A 21896-nucleotide genomic window follows, 5' to 3' on the forward strand; every position below is an offset into this window, starting at 1 on the left:
ACACATAGTTATCTCACTCAGATCCCACACCAGGGTTGTGAAGGCACAACCTTGTGCCTTGCCCAGGCTGCAGAAGAATCAATCATGTCTCCTAGATGTCCTCTTACCATTTTCCTCCAACACACACAGCTTCACACCCACCCACAGCCTCAATCTCACAGCCCTTTTGAAATTGTTTCAGGTGTTTGTGGTACCGTTGAAGTGGAAATAGACAAGAGATAAAAGGTTCTCCCTGCCTGTTGCCTACCCACCCCCCACCTCCATTTTTATGCTGAGACCTAGTTGACAAAGACTGCTGGAAAAAAAAACAGACAAAAAGCAAGGGTAATAACATGGAATGGATGCTAGATGCCAAAGGGTTGGGTCATACACACACCTGCACTAAGATTTATTTCTAATAAAATATACGACCTGCCTCAATCTGTGGTGGCTCAGGATGCTGCCCAGGACAGTTTCCCAGATGCTTTTTGGGTCCACACTCATATATAATTCCAAGGGAAAGCATGGAGGGCTGAAATACATTGCCAACATTTTATTTGCCACTTAAGGACATGTTTTTTAAAAATTGCCTATCAACAAATCTTGGTATTAAAAAACCAAGTCTATAGTCCTTTCCAAGAAGACACTTGGCCCTCCCTCCCTCTCTCTCTCTCTCTCTCTCTCTCTCTCTCTCTCTCTCTCACACACACACACACACACACACACACAGTTGTCCTTTTCATTTCACCACAGAACTGTGAAAACTTCTTTCCTGGCCAGCATCAAACCCTGACTGGAGATTGGAATCCAGGGGCCCATAGTCCTATGTCAACATTCAGTGAATTATCCTGGTGAGTCCACTGTGAGCCAGCCTCTGTGCTGGCCTAGAGGATCTTTCCCAGAGTACAGAGGCAACAATGAGTGAGACCTGTTGCTGCTCATGTAAAAAAAAGTCTGATTTCCAGGACCATGTCACAATCAAGAAAATAGACACACCAACCCTAAATGTGGACACAGCAAAGAGTGGGGCTTCAAAGGAGATTTCAACATTCTCCTTATAGTAATTGATAGAGCAAATAAGTAGAAAAATCAGTAGGGATATGATGGACACTATTAACTAACTTGACTTAATTGATGTTTATGGACTGTTTCACCCAAGAGCTGTAAATGCACTCTTCTCAAGCACATTCGGTACATTCACCAAGATAAACTATATGCTGGGCCATCACACAAGTCTCAATACATTTAAAAAGAACTGAAATTATACAGAGTATGTTCTCTGACCAAAATTAAATTAGAAATCACAACAAAAAAGATATCTGCAATATTGTCAAATATTTGTAAATTAAAGAACACACATCTTAATAACCCATGGATCAAAGAAGAAATCAGAGAGGAAACTTGCAAATGTTTCAAAGAAAATGAAAATATAACATATCAAAATTTATACAGTTAAAACAGTGTTTAGACTCCTCTAAAGTACTTAGGTTTTTTTAAAAAGTTTTTTATTTTTTTTAATGTTTATTTTTGAGAGAGAAGGAGCATGTGCGTGAGCTGTGTTGGAGCAGAGAGAGGGAGACAGGATCCAAAGCGGGGTCTGCTCTGAAAGAAGACAGCCTGATGTGGGGCTCAAACCCACCAACCGTGAGATCATGACCTGAGCTGAGCCAGGTGGTAATCAACTGAGCCACCCAGGAGCCCTTGAAAAAAAGTTTTTAAGTTGAAAATCCATGATCTAAGCTTCCACTTTATATGGGTAGAAGAAAAGCAAGTCAATCCCAAAATAAGTAGAAGGAAGGAAACAATAATGACTGGAAAGCAGTGAAACAGAACACAGACACATGAAAGAAAGGATCAGTGAGCCTAGGAACACATCAAAGCTGATCTTTCTACTCTGGATGTAATACATGCAAGTACGTTGTTTGGCAGAGATCATCACTGTTTACAGAGGCTGCCTGGTACGAGTGCAGGAATCAGACACAAGTGGCATGTAGGTTCTGCCCACTGACTTGGCCCAGAGCACAACCGAAAGGGAGCCTTGTAAGGCCTTTTCCAGCCCGCTCTGCTTGCTGTTGCCCACCTTACTTAGATCACCAAAGATGTGAGTATCTTCCTGAGGGTTTCCCAAAACACACTTGAAGTTCCTCTATTCCTCTTGTCCACTTCTTAGTCCCCTGAGCAGAACCTCATTTGGTAGGAATATGCTGTTATGCGTAACACTCTCATCTCTGCATTGCAAAGATAAAACCTGGGTTGCCTCTGTCCATGTAGACTGTTCCGTTATAATATTACGTATTGTGTTTTTAGACTGTAGAGCCATAGAATGGTGGAGACCAGAAGGGAACCTTCAGAGTCATCTAATTCACTAAAAACTCACTCTGGTTGACGCTTCATGTTTCTGTCAGAGTGGCATTGGCTAGGCCACCAGAGAGAAACCTATATAGACCCTGGTATCGGGAGAACATTCTACAGCAAAGTAATACTTCTCACTACTAAGATTTTCCTGTTTTGAGGCCAGGCTCAAACTTACCAGCAGAAGTTTCTTGGCCATGAGGCCTCAGTCAGTCTTGTGGTTGATGAGAAAGTACTAAGTCGTGAGGTTGGAAGGGGCTGTTCCCAAGATTGAGACTTTGTGCTCTGCCACCATTAGGAGAAACCAAAACCCTGGGTGAGGGAGTTCACACCCACTAGCTGATGTGCTTGTGTGTTTCCAGCTGACAAGAGCAGTGAGTCCAAGTGCTTCCAAGGTCCCTGGAGTACTTAGAGAATGCTGTCCAGGTACAAATGTGTGTTGGGATATGTGTTATAATATGGGATTCAGGGACTTGGGGCCCATGCTTCAGCCATCTTCTTTCTAGAATCTACCTGTAAAGGAAGTTAAGGCGCGGTGTAACCTGAAATTCTTCTCTAAACTATATACACTCTCTTTATCTGACATGTTCTATTCTGTTTAATGACAAGCATGCAGGCTCGGGGGTTTTGCTACAAATCACTCCATGTGATTTTGGCTTTTCCAAAGATATGTTTTGAGACTGGGTGCAAGACAAATTGCCTCCTGGAGCCCGGCTTCAGGTTACCCCACCGCCCATCCACACTAGTATCACCTAAGTCACACACTCATACCCACAGAACTGCATCCTACTTCTGGTCCCGAAGGAAAAACTTGAGTACCATATGCAGAGAATTCCAATGACTTAAAAAATTAATGGAGAATGGTGATAAAGGTTATCTCTTTTTTGTAATTTTTTTAAGTTTGTTTATTTTGAGAGAGTGTGTGAGCGAGCACACAAGCGGGGGAGGGACAGAGAGGAGAGAGGGCATCCCAATCAGGCACCATCGGCACAGAGCCTGATGTGGGGCTTGAACTCAGGAACCAAACCATGAGATCATGACCTGAGCCAAGATCAAGAGTCAGAGGCTCAACCAACTGCGCCACCCAGGCACCCTGATAAAGGCTGTCTCTTATCTTTAACTTATCTTTTGGTCTAGTCTATAAATCCCTTTTATCTATTTAACTTGAAGTAAATGCAGGGGAAAAATACTAAGCAGGTCTTCTTTCAGAACTCCTATTTATACAACTTCCCAATTAACTGAGATAAAGAATATCAAATGTCCCATCATTATACATTCAGGAATTACAGACCTCAAATTCTATAAACAAAATTGGAATAAAACCCCTTCATGTTACTGACAGAAATTAACCAAATGTACACCAACAGGATCAAACTGCTCAGGCATTGTTGACATTGCTGAAGGGTCCTACAGGGTGGATGGAAATATACAAAAAAAGCAGATGTGAAAGTAAACTATTTTTCCTTCTAATTTCATCTGTCTTTGGCCCAATCACCGCGGTAGTCTGAGATTTTTAATTCACTTGTTTGTTGCCTATTACATAAGTTCTCCGAGGGAGGGAATTCTCCCTAACCCAACCCTAACCCATCATGTTGCCATCATGTAGCATCATCCCTGGCACATAGTAGGTACTGTCTGGATATCTGTTGAGTGAATGTGTGAATGAATATTTCTAACACTCCCTCCTAAGTATCATCCCATTTTTATTCTTTTTAGTTGATGGTTTTCTCTAAATTATCTGTTTATCACTAGATTTAAGTGAGGTCACTTTACATTTTTTAAAAATCCATATATATATATATCCATATATATGTCTGTGTACATATATATTTTTTATATATATTTATATATTATATACATTTACATATATATGAATTATATGGTGTGGGGAGTCAATTCTGCCTTGTTTCCCCACCTTTTAATTGTAAATTTCACCTGTCATTTCCCACTGTCCTCTAGTCTTACTGATCCTATTGTGAAAAGATGTAGAGCAATATGGGCTCTATCCTCAGATTACCCTAGGACACCCTATGGCTGATGGGGTAGTGAGTCATCATTTATGGGAAGAGCCTTCTGCTGCACATGTTTTTTTAGACCCTCCACGCAAGGCAAGCTTGTCTTCTCAGGCAGTAACCACAAATTTCTGTGCAAGAACCTGCTTCTTAGAGAAAATTGAGCTTTCAAGTTTTGAGTCCTGGAAGCACAACTAATTTATTGCACAGAAAGACAATCAAGAACAGTGAACTCTGACAAAGTGGTATTTTAAGCTGTGGCATCCAAGTTAACAAGCCCCCAGTGAACTCCTGAAGAAAATATGTTTTTGAGAATTTCCCTCCCCAAAAAGGCAGTGAAATGTCTGAGTCATTTTCAGTAAGATTCAATTACTATTTCTTTCTAAAGCAGTCAACTATCTGCAGCTTAGCCAGACAACCCATAACCAAGGGTTTCTAATTGTAAATTCTCGTAAATGTGTATATTGGTGGTCCCTCACTTTCTCTGTGTGATGCTTTGACTTGTCAGAGGCAAGGAATCAAGATGCACAAGGATCCCTCTGGGCTCCCATAAGAGTGAGAGAGACTGTGTATGTGTGTGTCGTGTCCTCAGCGTGCATATATATTCACACACAGACATATTCACACGCGCCCAGAAGTCAGCATTCCAGTACACACTGGAAAGTTACTCATCTAACTATGTTGCCAAAGGATTTACTCCCTCAGCATTGTGATGAAGCAGCTCAAGGAGTTGATTTCATTCAAAGATAACAAGCCCACAGGGAGGTGCTGCATCACACACCACTCTGCAAAACAGCTGCTTTTTATTCTAAGAGCAGGCACAGCTTTTTAAACAGTGTATTTTTATTCCAGGACAAATGACATGGCTTCAGTTACGTTTTTTATATTTATATGCTGCTCTTGGGTAAAAAAAACTTCTGCATGACATGCAAATAACACTCCATTTCTGTTTTGTTAAAAGAAATTGGAAAGCTGGACAGCCAGATAACTGGGGTCATGGCCATGGGCCAGGAGAAGACTGTGCTGGGCTGATTTATGCTGGGCAGTGGAATGACTTCCAGTGTGAAGACATCAATAACTTCATTTGCGAAAAAGACAGAGAGACAGGTAAGCAGGAGAGGGGACTGAAGAGCGAGCTGCACAGCTTATATTCTGTCAAAGGGTGAGATGTGAGGAGTAGAAGGGCTCTGAATGCGGACTCTGCAGTCAGGTTCTACAGCCTGTGGTTCTGCCTCTTACCGGTGGGGCAGCTTGTTAACCTTAGGGAAATAATAGTATCCTCTTCATGGGGTTTTCACGAGAGTTTAAACAAGTTAATAAATGTGCCTAACTTCTAGGAAGTATATATCAGATTAACTGTTCTAGGTCACTATCTTGTAATATTGTCAGTTAATAAATATGGTACCAGTGTTATCATCGTTTTTATAGAGTTTCATACGTGGACAATTTAGGTGACTAAGCATTCAATTCCATGCGTATTTACTGAGCATCTACTATGAGCCAGATGCTATGCCTGATAATGGAGGGAGATCGGCTTAGAAGCTTTTCGGGGGTATAGACTAAGAGCCTTTTGTGTATAATTTTTTTTTTTTTTTAATTACAAAAGATACCTATCTAAAGTTTCATTTAATACATGACCCTTTGCAGAATGGTTGTCTTAGTTTTCTTCATCAGACCTAGGTTTAAACATTTATGGTGGGGGAAGGAAGGAATGAGGAGTGAATCCTCATGAGTATGGATTTCTTTTGGGGGTGATGATATGTTCTAAAATTAGATATTTCTAAATTTTACACATCTTTGAATATACTAAAAGCCACTGAATTGTATACTTAAGATGGGTAAAATTTATACGTGAATTATATCTCATAAAGCCTTTATAAAAACGGTGGTGGTAAACAAAAACCTCAAATACATTTGCTCAAACCATTACTGACAGTAACCAGGACACAAGTTATCCATACATCCATTCAGCATTTATTGAATACCAGGCAATAGTCTCCAGTGCCACAGGTCTTGAGACTCACAAAGAACTCCCAGCCTGGTCAGTTACAGGGGACAACTACAAATATCTAAACAAGAAATGACCCCTTCCAATTCATGATGGCATGTCCCACAAACACACCAAGTCTACAGCTACATATGGAATAACTGCCTCTGAAAAAACTTAAAGCCTGGCTGAGCAACTGCTACACATGAGGCAAACAACAACAAAAACCACATCGAAGCGGGTAGGAGAGGTGGGGACACAATCTTGCCATAAATCCCACCCTCCTGCACAGTGACATCTCAGTCAGAGGGGAGCTCAAAACCCAGAGCTTCTTCCGGAGGAGAACCCTACATCCGGTACCCCAAGTTTTAAGACTTGCACCTGAGAGACAAGCCCCCAAAACCTCAAGCTTTGAAAACCAAAGGGCCTTGCATCCATGAGACCCACAAGGCTATAGCAAACTGAGAAATGGGGTCTTAAAGGGCCTGCACACTTGGACTCACCCACCCCACGGCCCAACTCACAGGCAGTCAACTGCACCCAGAATTTACATGAAAGAAGCTCATTTGCTTATATTAAAGCATGGGCCTGGGGGCAGGCATCTAACTTAACATACGTAGCTAGGAGCCTGCTGGAATACTGTCTGAGACCTGACAGGCACCATCCTTACTCTCTCCCTCGGCCTTGCTCCACGGCACCAGTATCTCCTAGATAAATGTCTGGTGCCTTGGTTTTTGCCCATGGGACTGCCCTTGATCACCCAGCTCTGGAGGCCGGGAAGACTTGGGTTCCTGGGTTCTATGGGACTGTAGCAATCAGACCATTCTTGACTGACTACTGCCCCAGGACACTGCACAGACAGCAGGCTGCAAGACACCCTCAGTCATTCTGTGAAAGAAGCCTATTTGCTTGTCCAGGAGCCTAAGGAACAGGCCTCTGGTTTGGCACACATCTAGGAGCCTATACATATGTTCTTCAGGAACAGAGGCTGGTGGATTCAGTCTTTGCCCTCTCCCTCAGAGTCACTCAGATTCATCGGTGTCTCCCAAAGAGGAGCTTAGATGCTTGTCTGGTGCCCTAATTTTTGCAGCTGCCACCAGGGGACAGTTCTACATGACTTGGTATCAGTGGACATGGGTCCCACAGGACTATACCAACAGAGAAAGAGTTGTTAAACAGCGACCACCCCCAGGGCACAGCAACAGGTAACAGTCCCAGAAGCTCAGTCTATCTGTGAAAGATGCCTGTTAGCTTATCATCATGGCTGCAGCTGGAGGCACAGGCTTATAATTAAGCACGTATCTAAGGACTGATTGTAAGCATTTCCAGAGACCTCTCCTCAGAGGGCAGTCACTATCTCCATGCTCTCTGCTGTGCTCCAGAGCACCAGAATCTCCTGGTGGGCTAGGTACCCAGGACAGCTCTTACACATGTGTGGTGGGCTAGGGAACCTATCAGGTTTGGCACACATCTAAGGTGCTCCTAGGGAACAGAGGCTGGGGGATACTTTGTACTCTCCCTGTGCCTCATGAAAGCCCACTGGTATCTCCCAGAAAGGAGCTTGTATACTCATGTAGAGCCTTGGTTTTTGCAACTGCCACTGAGGGTACACCTCCAGATCACCTGGCTCTGGTGGCCAGCAGACCTTATACTCATGGTCCCACAGGACTGTATATATTTGCATATTTTAAACACTATTGCCTGAATGTCTGACTTCCAATGTGTGTCTGCCTACACAAGGTAGAAAGCTTATGAAAGAAATTAAAGAAGACAAAAAGAAATGGAAAAACATTCCATGCTCATGGATTGGAAGAACAACTATTGTTAAAAGTTGATACTACCCAAAACAATCTACGCATTCAAAGCAATCCCTATCAAAATAACACCAGCATTTTTCACAGAGCTAGAAACAACAATCCTAAAATTTGTACGGAACCAGAAAAAATGTTGAAAAAGAAAAAGCTGGAGGGATCACAATTCCATACTTCAAGCTGTATTACAAAGCTGTAATCACCAAGACAGTATGGTACTGGCACAAAAACAGACACATAGATCAATAGGACAGAGTAGAACCCAGAAATGAACCCACAAACATATGGCCAACTAATCTTTGACAAAGCAGGAAAGAATATCCAGTGGAATCAAGACAGTCTTTTCAGCAAATGGTGTTGGGAAAACTGAACAGTGACATGTAGAAGAATGAACCTGGACCACTTTCTTACACCATACACAAAAATAAACTCAAAATTGGTGAAAGACCTAAATGTAAGACAGGGAGCCAACAAAATCCTAGAGGAGAAAACAGGCAGCAACCTCTGACCTTGGGTGCAGCAACTTCTTATGAGACATGTTTCTGGAGGCAAGGGAAACAAAAGCAAAAATGAACTATTGGGACCTCATCAAGATAAAAAGCTTCTGCACAGCAAAGGAAACAATCAGCAAAACGAAGAGGCAACCGATGGAATGGAGAAGATATTTGCAAACGACGTATCAGATAAAGGGTTAGTATCCAAAATCTATAAAGAACTTATCAAACTCAACACCCAAAAACAAATAATCCAGTGAAGAAATGGGCAAAAGACATGAATAGACACTTCTCCAAAGAAGACATCCAGATGGCTAACAGATACATGAAAAGATGCTCCACATCACTCATTCTTAGGGAAATAGGAATCAAAACCACAATGAGACAACACCTCACACCTGTCAGAGTAGCTAAAATTAACAACTCAGGAAACAACAGATGTTGGCAAGGATGCAGAGAAAAGGAAATTTTCTTTTTCTTTTTGCACTGCTGGTGGGAATACAAACTGGTGAAGTCACTCTGGAAAACAGTATGGATGTTCCTCAAAAAATTAAAAACATAACTGGCCTATGACCCAGCCATTGCACTACTAGATATTTATCCAAAGGATACAAAAACGCTGATTCGAAGGGGCACATGCACCCCAAGGTTTCTAGTAGCACTATCACCAATAGCCAAAGTATGGAAAGAACCCAAATGTCCATCAACTGATGAATGGATAAAGATGTGCTACATATATATGCATACACACACACACACACACACACACACACACACACAATGTAACATTACTCGGTGATCAAAAAAAGTGAAATCTTACCATTTGCAACAATGTAGATGGAACTAGAGTGTTCTATGCTAAGCGAAATAAGTCAGAGAAAGCAAATATCATATGATTTCACTCATATGTGGAATTTAAGAAAGCAGATGAATATAGGGGAAGGGAGGCAAAAACAAGATAAAAACAGAGAGGGAGACAAACTATGAGAGACTCTTTAATACAGAGAACAAACAGGGTTGCTGGAGAGGAGTTTGGTGGGGGGATGAGCTAAATGGGTGATGGACATTAAGGAGGGCACTTGTTGGGATGAGCACTGTGTGCTCATGATGAATCACTAAATTTTGTTCCTGAAATCATGATTACACTATATGTGAACTAACTTGGATTTAAATTTAAAAAAATTAAAAAAAAAAAAAAAAAAAGACTGGGAGAGGTAGTTGTTTCCTCTAATACATAGAAACCAACAGAGAGAATCAAGCAAAATGAAGAAACAGAGGAAAATATTCCTAACAAAAGAACAAGATAAAACTTCAGGGGAAAGAAAACCTTCATAAAATGAAGATAAGTAATACACCTGATAAAGTGCTCATAGTAATGGTCATAAAGATGCTAACTGGAACACCAGGGAAGATGGCAGAGTAGGAGGATCCTGAGTTCACCTTGTTGCAAGGACACACCAAGATAGCAGCTACCACCATGTGACTTAACTCTGAAAACAACCTGAAAAGTGGCAAAACAGACTTTTCATAACTAGTCATAGGAGGCCACATCATAAAAGGTAGGAAGGACAGAGATATAGTTGGAAACCAAACCCCGACTATGACTAACTGAAAATGGGAGGGACATCACATCAGTGGGGCTAAAACCCCAGGAAGCTGGAGGGCAATAGGAAACTGAATCCCCACCTTTAAAGAGCCAGAAAAGGAAACCATCAGTAAAACTAAAAGCCTAGTAAATGAGAGAAAATATTTGCAAATAATATATCTAAGGGGTTAATATACAAAAACTATAAAGAACTTATACAACTCAGCACCAAAAAAAAAATGTTTTTTTTGACTAAGAAATGGATAGAGGACCTGAATAGACATTTTTGCCAAAGAAGACATGCACATGGCCAGCAGACACATGAAAAGATGTTCAACATCACTGATCATCAGGGAAATGCAAATCAAAACCATCAGGAGATGTCACGTCACCCCAGTCAGAATAGCCAGGCTAGTATCGAAAAGACAAGAAATAGGGGCACCTGGGTGGCTCAGTTGGTTAAGCATCCACTGTCAGCACAGAGCCCACTTCAGATCCTCAAACCCCCCCTCTCTCTCTGCCCCTCCCTGCTCTCATTCTCTCTCAAAAATAAACATTAAAAAGATAAGAAATAACAACTGTTGGTGAGAATGTGGAGAGAAGGGAACACTTGTGCACAGTGTTGGGAATGTAAATTGGTGCAACCACTGTGGAAAGCAGTGTGGAGATTCCTCAAGAAATGATAAATAGAATTACCATATGATCCAGCAATTCCAGTACTATTTACCCAAAGAAAAAGAAAGCACTGACTTGAAAAAATATATGCACTCTCTATATGTTTACTGCAGCATTGTTTATAATAGATAAAATATGGAAGCAACTCAGTGTCCATTGATAAACAGATAAAGATGTGTGTGTGTGCATGCATATATATATATATATAGAGAGAGAGAGAGAGACACACACATACACACAGAGGAATACTACTCAGCCATAAAAAATGAATGAAATCTTGCTGTTTGCAACAACATGGATGGACTTAGAGGGCATTACGTTAAGTTAAATAATTCAGAGAAGGACCAATACCATATGATTTCATTTATATGGAATCTAAAAGACGAAGCAAATGAACAAAGAAAAACACTCTTAATTACAGAAAACAAATTGGTGGTTTGGAGGGATGGGCAAAATAGATAAAGAAGATTAAGAGGTACAAACTTACAATTATAATGTAAATAAGTCACCAAAATGAAAAGTACAGCATAGGGAATATAGCCAGTAACATTGTCAGAACATCATATGGTGACAGATGATTATACTTATCATAGAGAACATTAAATAATGTATAGAATTGCCAAATCAATATATTGTATACCTAAAACTAATATAACCTTGTATGTCAATTATACCTCAGTGATAATTATTTAAAAAGATGCTCACTGAACTTGGGAGAATGGATGAACATGATGAGAACTTCCAGAGAGATAGAAAATAACAAACAGAAGTCACAGAGCTGATGAATATAACAACAGAACTGAAAAAATATCTTAGAGGGGTTGAAGAGCAGAATAGATGAAGCAGAAGAAAGGATCAGTGAATTCACAGGACAGTGGAACTCACCAAAGTAGAGTAACAAAAAAAGAGAATGGAAAAAAGTGAAGATACCTTAAGGGATTTATAGGACAACATCAAGTATACTAACATCACATTATAAGGGTTGTAGAAGGAGAAAAGGGGGTGGGCAGAAAACTTCCCTAACCTACGGAAGGAGATAGACATTCAGATTCAGGATGCCTTGAGAGTTCCAAAGAAGATGAACCCAAAGAGACCAACACCAAGACACATTACAATTGAAATGTCAAAAGTTAAAGACAAGGAGACAATTTTAAAAGAAACAAGAGAAAAACTTGTTATGTACAAGGGAACCCCCATAGGACTATCAGATTTTTCAGCAGAAACTTTGCAAGACAGAAGGGAGTGGCATTATATATTCAAAGAATATTTTTTTAAATGCTCAAAGAACAGAACTTCCAACCAAGAATACGCTACCTGGCAAAGTTATTCAGAATTGAAGGAGAGATAGAGTTTCTCAGATAATCAAAAGCTAACAGAGTTCATCACCACTAAACCAGCCTTACAAGAAATGTCAAAGGGACTTCTTGAAGCTGAAAAAGGGGTGCTAATTAGGAACAAGAAAACACACAAAAGTATAAACCTTAATGGTAAAGGTAAATAGTAAAGGTGGTGGATTAGTCATTTCAAAGACAAAAGTAATAAAAATAACTATACAATAATTAAGGATACACAAGATAAAAATATATGAAATGTGACCTCAAAAAAATAAAATGTGGGAAGTGGGAATAAAACTGTAGAGCTTTAGAAAGCAAACTTGTTACCAAGTTAAAATAGACTGCTATAAGTAGTTGTATGTAAGCCTCATGATAACCACAAAGCAAAAACCTATAGTTGATAGATAAAGAATCTAAGCACACCAGTAGGGGAGGTCATAAAATCACAAAGGAAGAGAAGAAAGGACTAGAAAGGAACTATAAAACAACTAAAAAGCAACTTTTTATTTTTTATTTTATTTTTTTTTCAATATATAAAGTTTATTGTCAAATTGGTTTCCATACAACACCCAGTGCTCATCCCAAAAGGTGCCCTCCTCAATACCCATCACCCACCCTCCCCTCCCTCCCACCCCCCATCAACCCTCAGTTTGTTCTCAGTTTTTAACAGTCTCTTATGCTTTGGCTCTCTTCCACTCTAACCTCTTTTTTTTTTTTTTCCTTCCCCTCCCCCATGGGTTTCTGTTAAGTTTCTCAGGATCCACATAAGAGTGAAACCATATGGTATCTGTCTTTCTCTGTATGGCTTATTTCACTTAGCATAACACTCTCCAGTTCCATCCACGTTGCTACAAAGGGCCATATTTCATTCTTTTTCATTGCCACGTAGTACTCCATTGTGTATATAAACCACAATTTCTTTACCCATTCATCAGTTGATGGACATTTAGGCTCTTTCCATAATTTGGCTATTGTTGAGAGTGCTGCTATGAACATTGGGGTACAAGTGCCCCTATGCATCAGCACTCCTGTATTCCTTGGGTAAATTCCTAGCAGTGCTACTGCTGGGTCATAGGGTAGGTCTATTTTTAATTTTTTGAGGAACCTCCACACTGTTTTACAGAGTGGCTGCACCAGTTTGCATTCCCACCAACAGTGCAAGAGGGTTCCCGTTTCTCCACATCCTCGCCAGCATCTATAGTCTCCTGATTTGTTCATTTTGGCCACTCTGACTGGCGTGAGGTGATATCTGAGTGTGGTTTTGATTTGTATTTCCCTGATGAGGAGGGATGTTAGGCATCTTTTCATGTGCCTGTTGGCCATCTGGAAGTCTTCTTTAGAGAAGTGTCTATTCATGTTTTCTGCCCATTTCTTCACTGGGTTATTTGTTTTTCGGGTGTGGAGTTTGGTGAGCTCTTTATAGATTTTGGATACTAGCCCTTTGTCCAATATGTCATTTGCACATATCTTTTCCCATTCCGTTGGTTGCCTTTTAGTTTTGTTGGTTGTTTCCTTTGCTGTGCAGAAGCTTTTTATCTTCATAAGGTCCCAGTAGTTCATTTTTGCTTTTAATTCCCTTTAAAAAGCAACTTTTTAAATGGCAGTAAGTACACACCTATCAACAATTGCTTTAAATGGATTAAATTCTCCAATCAAAAGACACAAAGTGGCTGAATGGATAAGAAAACAAGACCCATGTATATGCTGCCAAAAAGAGACTCATTTCAGACATAAAGATACACACAGACTGAAAGTGAAGGGATGGAAAATGATACACCATGAAAACAAGCCAAAAGATGGGGTTGCTGTATTTATATCAGACCAAACAGACTTTAAACAGAGACTGTAGGGGCGCCTGGGTGGTGGCGCAGTCGGTTAAGCGTCCGACTTCAGCCAGGTCACGATCTCCCGGTCCGGGAGTTCGAGCCCCGCCTCAGGCTCTGGGCTGATGGCTCAGAGCCTGGAGCCTGTTTCTGATTCTGTGTCTCCCTCTCTCTCTGCCCCTCCCCCGTTCATGCTCTGTCTCTCTCTGTCCCAAAAATAAATAAACGTTGAAAAAAAATTAAAAAAAATAAATAAACAGAGACTGTACAAGAGACAAAGAAGGGCATTAGATAATAACAAAGGGGTCAATCCAACAAATGGATATAACATTTGTAAATATTTACGGACCCAATATAGAAGCCCCTAAATATATGAAACACATATTAACAGACCTAAAGGGAGAAATAGGCAGCAATACAATAATAGCAGGGGACTTTAATAACCCACTTACATAAATAGATGGATCAGCCAGACAATAAAATCAATGAGGAATCATCAGCCTTAAGATCAGAAGGACTTAACCAACATATACAGAACACTCCATCCTAAAGCAACAGAATACATATTTTTCTCAACTGAACATTCAGCATTCTTCAGAATAGATCACATATTAGGCCACAAAACAGTAAATTTCAATAAATTTAAGGAGATTGCAATCCTACCAGACATCTTTTCTGACCATAAAGGTATGAAACTAGAAATCAGTTGTAAGAAGAAAACTGGGATATTCACCAATATGTGAAGATTAAACAACATGCTACTAAACTACCAATTACTCAAAGAAGAAATCAAAAGAAAGATCAAAAAATTCTTTGAGACAAATGAAAATGGAAATAGAACATACCAAAAGTTATAGGATGCAACAAAAGGAGTTCTAAGGGAAAAGTTCATAGCAATAAATGCCCACCTCTATAAACAAGAAAAAGTCAGATAACATAGTTTACACCTCAAGGAACTAGAAAATGAAGTCCAAAGTTAGTAGAAGGTAGGAAATAAAAAGGAAAACAGAAAGGAATAAAATACAGAGTAAGAAGACAATATAAAAGCTCAGTGAAAATGAGAGTTTGTTAAAAGATAAAATCAACAAAACTTTATCTAGTTTCAAGAAAAAAAGAGAGTGGACTCACTTAAGGAAAATCAGAAATTAGAGATATTACAACTGATACCACAGAAATACAAGGATCATAAGAGACTATTATGAAAAATTACAACAAATTTGACAACCTAGAAAAAAATGGATAAATTCTTAGAAACATAAACCTACCAAGACTGAATAACAAAGAAAACAGAATATGTGAACTGACAGATTAATAGTAAGGAGTATGGTATTGGCATAAGAACAGACACATAGATCAATGTAACAGAATAGACAGCCCACAGATAAACCTACACATATATCATTAGTTAACTGACAAAAAAGCCAACAATATACAACAGCAAAAGGACAGTCTCTTTAATAGTGTTAAGCAGACTGGTCAGCCATGTGCAAAAGAATGAAATGTACACAATACACAAAAGTTAACTCAAAATGGATTAAGAATTTAAGACCTGAAACCATAAAACCCCTAGAAGAAAGCATAGTAATCTCTTTGGCATCAGTCTTGGTAATGACTTTTTTGAATCTAACACCAAAAGCAAAGGCAACAGAGGCAAAAATAAACAAATGGGACTACAGCAAACTAAATAGCTTCTGCACAACAAAGAAAACCATCAAAAAAATGAAAAGGCAGCCCAAGCATCCATTGATAGATGAATGGATAAAAAAGATGTGGTGTATATTTACAATTCAGCCATAAAAAAAAGAATGAAGCCTTGCCATTTGCAGTAACATGCATGGAGCAAGAAAATGTAATGCTTAGTGAAGTAAGTGAAGACAAATACCATATGATTATACTCATGTGGAATTTAAGAAACAAAACAAATGAACAAAGGGAAAAGAGAGACAAACCAAGGAACAGACTCTTTAATTATAGAGAACAAACTGATGGTTACCACAAGGGAGATGGGTTGGGGGATGGCTAAATAGAAGATGGGGATTACAGAGTATATTTATCATGATGAGCCCTGGGCAATGTATAGCATTATTGAATCACTATATTGTACGCCTGAAACTAATATAACATTGTATGTTAACTATACGGGGATAAAAATAAATTTTTTAAAAAGATTTGAATAAAAACCATGAGGATAAAAAAAAGGCCACCTGTGGAATGGTAGAAGATATTTTCAAATCATATATCTGACAAGTTGTCAATACCCAATATACATAAGGGAATTCAAACAACTCATTAGCAAAAAGCCAAATAACCCAATTTAAAAGTGGTCAAAGGACCTGAATAAGATATTTTTCCAAAGGAGATATACAAATGGCCAACAGGTACATGAAAAGGTGCTCAACATCACAATCATCAGGGAAATGCATATCAAAACCACAATAAGATATCACTTCACACCTGTTAGAATGGCTGTGCTCAGAAAGAAATAAACAAGTGCTGGCAAGGATGTGGAAAACAGGAAATCCATGTACACTGTTGGTAGGAATATACCAGCCGCTATGGGAAACAGCATAGAGGTTCCTAAAAAATTAAAAATACAATTACCATATTATCCAATAATTCCACTTCTGGCCACTTATCTGAAAAAAATGAAAACACTACCTCAGAAATACATATGCACCTCTATGTTTATTGCAGCATTATTTACAACAGCAGCCCAAGTATCCATTGATTAATGAATGGATAAATGTGCAGTATATATATAAATACAAAGGAATGTTATTCAGCCATTAAAAACACTGAAATATTGCCATTTCAATGATATGGCTGGAGCTAGAGGATATAATGCTCAGTGAAATAAGTCAGAGAAGAATACCATATGATTGAACTCATATGTGAAATTTAAGAAACAAATGAACAAAGGGAAAGAGAGAGAGAGAGAAAGCAAGAAACAGATTCTGAACTATAGAGAACTGATGGTTACCAGAGGGGAAGTTGGTGGTGGGAGGGTGAAATAGGTGATGGGAATTAAAGAGTGGACTTCTCATGATGGGCCCTGGGTGATGTACAGAATTGTTGAATCACTATACTATACACCTGCAACTAATGTAATACTATATGTTAACTGGAATTAAAATAAAAACTTAGGGGCACCTGAGTAGCTCAGTTGGTTAAGCATTGGACTCCTGATTTCGGCACATGTCATGATCTCACGATACAGGAGTTTGAGCCCCATATTGGGCTCTGCACTGACAGTGCAAAGACTGCTTGGGATTCTCTCTTTCCCTCTTTCTCCCCACCCCCCCCCCCAGCTTGTGCTCATGCTCTCTATCAAAATAAATAAACAAACATAAAAAAAATAAAAATAAAGCCATCATAAAAAAAGTTTTTCCCACCAAAAACCATAATATACCTAGGAATAAACCTAACCAAAGTGGTGAAAATCTATACACTGAAAACTATAGAAAGCTCATGGAAGAAATTGAAGAAAACAAAAAAATGCAAAAATTGTCCATGCTCATGGACTGGAAGAACAAATATTGTTAAATGTCGATACTACCCAAAGCAATGTACATATTCAATGCAATCCCTATCAAAATAACACCAGCATTCTTCACAGAGCTTAAAAAAGAAAAACAAAACCTAAAATTTGTATGCAACCAGAAAAGACCCCAAATAGCCAAAGCAATCCTGCAAAAGAAAACAAAGGCTGGAGGCATCACAATTCCAGACTTTAAGATGTTTTACAAAGCTGTAATCACCAAGACAGTATGGTACTGGCACAAAAACAGACACAGATCAATGGAACAGAATAGAGAACACAGAAATGGACCCACAAACATATGGCCAACTAATCTTTGACAAAGCAGGAAAGACTATCCAATGGAATAAAGACAGTCTCTTCAGCAAATGGTGTTGGGAAAACTGGGCAGTGACATGCAGAAGAATGAACCTGGACCACTTTCTTACACGATACACAAAAATAAGCTCAAAATGGATGAAAGACCTAAATGTAAGACAAGAAGCCATCAAAATCCTTGAGGAGAAAGCAGGCAAAAACCTCTTTGATGTTGGCCACAGCAACTTCTTACTCAACATGTCTCCGGAGGCAAGGGAAACAAAAGCAAAAATGAGCTATTGGGACTTCATCAAGATAAAAAGCTTCTGCACAGCAAAGCTGTTTAATTAGCAAAAAGATAAAACCACTAACAGAATGGGAGAAGGTATTTGCAAACGACATATCAGATAAAGGGTTAGGATCCAAAATCTATAAAGAACTTATCAAACTCAACACCCAAAAAAACAAATAATCCAGTGAAGAAATGGGCAAAAGACATGAATATGTCTTCTCCAAAGAAGACATCCAGATGGCCAACCGACACATGAAAAAATGCTCCACATCACTCATCATCAGGGAAATTCAAACTGAGATACCACCTCACACCTGTCAGAATGGCTAACATTAACAACTCAAGGCAACAACAGATGTTGGCGAGGATGTGGAGAAAGAGCATCTCTTTTGCACTGCTGGTGGGAATGCAAGCTGGTGCAGCCACTCTGAAAAATGGTATGGAGGTTCCTTAGCAAATGAAAAATAGAACTACCCTGGGCTGCCTGAGTGGCTCAGTCGGTAAGTGTCCGACTTCAGCTCTGGTCATGATCTCACGGTTCGTGAGTTTGAGCCCTGCATCAAGCTCTGGGCTGACAGCTCAGAGCCTGGAGCCTGCTTTAGATTCTGTGTTTCCCTCTCTCTCTGCTCCTCCCCCACTCACACACACTCTCTCTCTCTCTCTCTCAAAAATAAATAAACATTAAAAAAAATTTTTTTAGATTAAAAAAAAATAGAACTACCCTATGACACAGCTATTGCACTACTAGGTATTTATCCAAAGGATACAGGTATGCTGTTTCAAAGGGACACATGCACCCCAATGTTTATAGCGGCACTATCAACAATAGCCAAAGTATGGAAAGAACCCAAATGTCCATCAACAGATGAATGGGTAAAGAAGATGTGGTATGGGGGCGCCTGGGTGGCGCAGTCGGTTAAGCGTCCGACTTCAGCCAGGTCACGATCTCGCGGTCCGTGAGTTCGAGCCCCGCGTCGGGCTCTGGGCTGATGGCTCGGAGCCTGGAGCCTGTTTCCGATTCTGTGTCTCCCTCTCTCTCTGCCCCTCCCCCGTTCATGCTCTGTCTCTCTCTGTCCCAAAAATAAATAAACGTTGAAAAAAAAAAAAGAAGATGTGGTATGTATGTATGTATATATATATATGTGTGTGTGTGTGTGTGTGTGTGTGTGTATTACAAAATGGAGTATTAGCAGTCAAAAAGAATGAAATCTTGCCATTTGCAACAACATGAATGGAACTAGAGTGTATTATGCTAAGTGAAATTAGAGAAAGATACTTATGACTTCACTCATACATGGAATTTAAGATACAAAACAGATGAACATAAGGGAAGAGAAGCAAAAATAATATAAAAACAGGGAGGGGCACAAAACGCAAGAGACTCTTAAATACAGAGAACAAACTGAGGGTTGCTGGAGGGGTTGTGGGTGGGGGGATGTGCTAAATGGGCAAGGGGCCTTAAGGAGAACACTCGTTGGGATGAATCACTGGATTCCACTCCTGAAATCATATGGCACTATATGCTAACTAATTTGGATATAAATGAAAAGGTAATTTTTTTTTCCTGTGTGTGATGACAAATGTTAACTAGACTTATTATGGTGATCATTTCACAATGTATACAAATATCAAATCATATTACACACCCAAAACTAATACTGTATGTCAGTTATATTCAATTAAAAAAAAAGAATTACAGTAGAGGGTGAGAAGTGACCCAGGTTTGTCATTTGTTTGCCTTGTTTGGCCACTTGAGATTTAAGTTGAGCCCAGAATGGACTCCTTAAAGGAGACATTTACCTTTTAGTTAATCTGGATATGAACTTATAGGCATTTCTTGAAAAAAATAATTGATGTATTTTGGAATCTTTCCTATAAAAATATGTGCTCCTTTTTTTTGAATTGTACATGGTTATTCTTTAAGAAAAACTAACGCCCATTATTTTTCCTCTTTTGTAGTACCACCATCTGCATTATAATGGACTGTGATGTAATAACAAGAGCAGATTTTCAGATGGTTCTCAAGGGCAAAGGATACTTCTTTCTGATTGAATCATCTTCTCACCAGATTGAAAAAAAAGCACTGAAAACAAATTACTGAAAAAATTGACAGCTAGTTATCTTTACCATCTTCCTTTACTCAAGGATTTCAGAACTAAAATGTTCCCCCCAGTATGATGTATTGATTTTCAGTATGCAAATGGACTGAATCACATAGATTTTTTTCAGCCAGTAACTGCACAGTTATGCAAATCACATCTTCCAAAGTATGGATTGCTCCAATCAGAAAAAAGACTATCATTGGTTGTTGAGCTTTACGGAGAACTATACTGTGTAAACGTACCGTACATTTCTAAAATCCCAAATGTAAGAAAAATATGCAGACACACAGATATATAGGCCAACTCTTAGTGATATGAAATATACTTAAAGAGCTTTTAAAACTTTGTATTTTTGTACAAAATATTTGCCTTTTTACAATTTTTTCCTTTTCTTCTTTTTTTTTTTTTTGTCATCTTACCAATATAATACATGGAGCCAAAGAAAACAATAATGGTACTAATAAAAAAAACTCTTAGGGTTTCTTGTCAGACTTAATTCTACCCATTGGCAAAGAAATTTTTCAGTTGTGGTTTTAAAAAAATAATTAAATATGTGTGTATATATATATTTTTTTAATGTATCATTTCCTCAGAGGAGTCAATCACTTGAAATGTCTAAAAATATCCTTGCAGATTTTGCCAGGGTAGGTCAAGCCTGAGCATATGCATGGCTCAGTCAAGTGGGCTGTGTTTTGAGCCCATCACCAGCCAACATTCTTACTATGTGCCTGGCCAGGCCCAGAGAAAGTGGTCAACTCAGGATGTGCTTCTACTTCATTTTGGTGGAGTTAGGGGTGGTGGAGAGGTATCTGTTGGGAAAGAATCTGGCTATCTAGAAAGCCCTATTTTATGGCTGAGTTATGAATGTGCTTCATATCAGACCAATAGCAGAGCCACTAGTGACTGTCAGCAAAGTATGGCATCTCATCAACCAAGGCAGAGATGCAAGCAAGATGGGGACAGCTATATGCTACCTGGAAAGTTTGTGTTTTCTTAAGGCAGGTTCCAAAAAACATAACTCCAAGGTACACGTATGATGAAATGCAAGAGTAAACTTTTGGCCACTACATTGAACTGTTGCAAAGAACCTTTCCTCTGAGCCCATCTACCTTCTACACCTTGACTTGCCATCAAAAAGTCTAACATGAAATGTGCGGAAAATAGGCATTAGATATAATTGATGCTCAAAGGTAAGATTTCCAACCAACAGATTCCCTCTCCTCCCCTTCCAAGGAGCTCCCCAGGCAGTGCTGCTACCTATCCCAAATAAAATGGTAAAAGAATAAAGACAGAGTTTGACTTTCACACCTGCAGCCGTGTGGACTATGTTGTCTTAACCCTTGGTCACCATTCATGCCATCTCTGTAGCTGAAAACGACCATCTCCTCGCACCTTTATGCCCTGCTGTCCTGTTCACGTGGCCTGGTCAGGTTGCCAGCACTCACCGTCATCTGGGCCCTGTGACACAAGGCAAGCACTGGACTCCAGTATTTTCTCAGGTCAAGGCCTTCCACAGATTAAACCCAATCCCTCAAGACGTTTTATAGATTAAACCCAATCTGCTTTTTCATCCTCTTCCTGTTTTTTAAGTGTCAATTCATATTCATGCCCAGAA

General features: G+C 39.4%; 1 protein-coding gene across 1 annotated transcript in view; it reads left to right on the forward strand.

The window, feature by feature from the left end:
* The window catches only part of COLEC12 (collectin subfamily member 12), a 197189-nt gene extending 175603 nt beyond the window's left edge, over nucleotides 1-21586 (forward strand). The window contains exons 9-10 of the mRNA XM_045457892.1: nucleotides 5305-5450; nucleotides 20139-21586. Of these exons, the coding sequence (XP_045313848.1) occupies nucleotides 5305-5450; nucleotides 20139-20158 (166 nt within the window). The 3' untranslated portion in view covers nucleotides 20159-21586. The remainder of the gene's footprint in view (nucleotides 1-5304; nucleotides 5451-20138) is intronic.
* Nucleotides 21587-21896: the final 310 nt, after the last annotated feature.

Source organism: Leopardus geoffroyi, chromosome D3, assembly GCF_018350155.1.
Source record: "Leopardus geoffroyi isolate Oge1 chromosome D3, O.geoffroyi_Oge1_pat1.0, whole genome shotgun sequence".
Taxonomy (NCBI): domain Eukaryota; kingdom Metazoa; phylum Chordata; class Mammalia; order Carnivora; family Felidae; genus Leopardus; species Leopardus geoffroyi.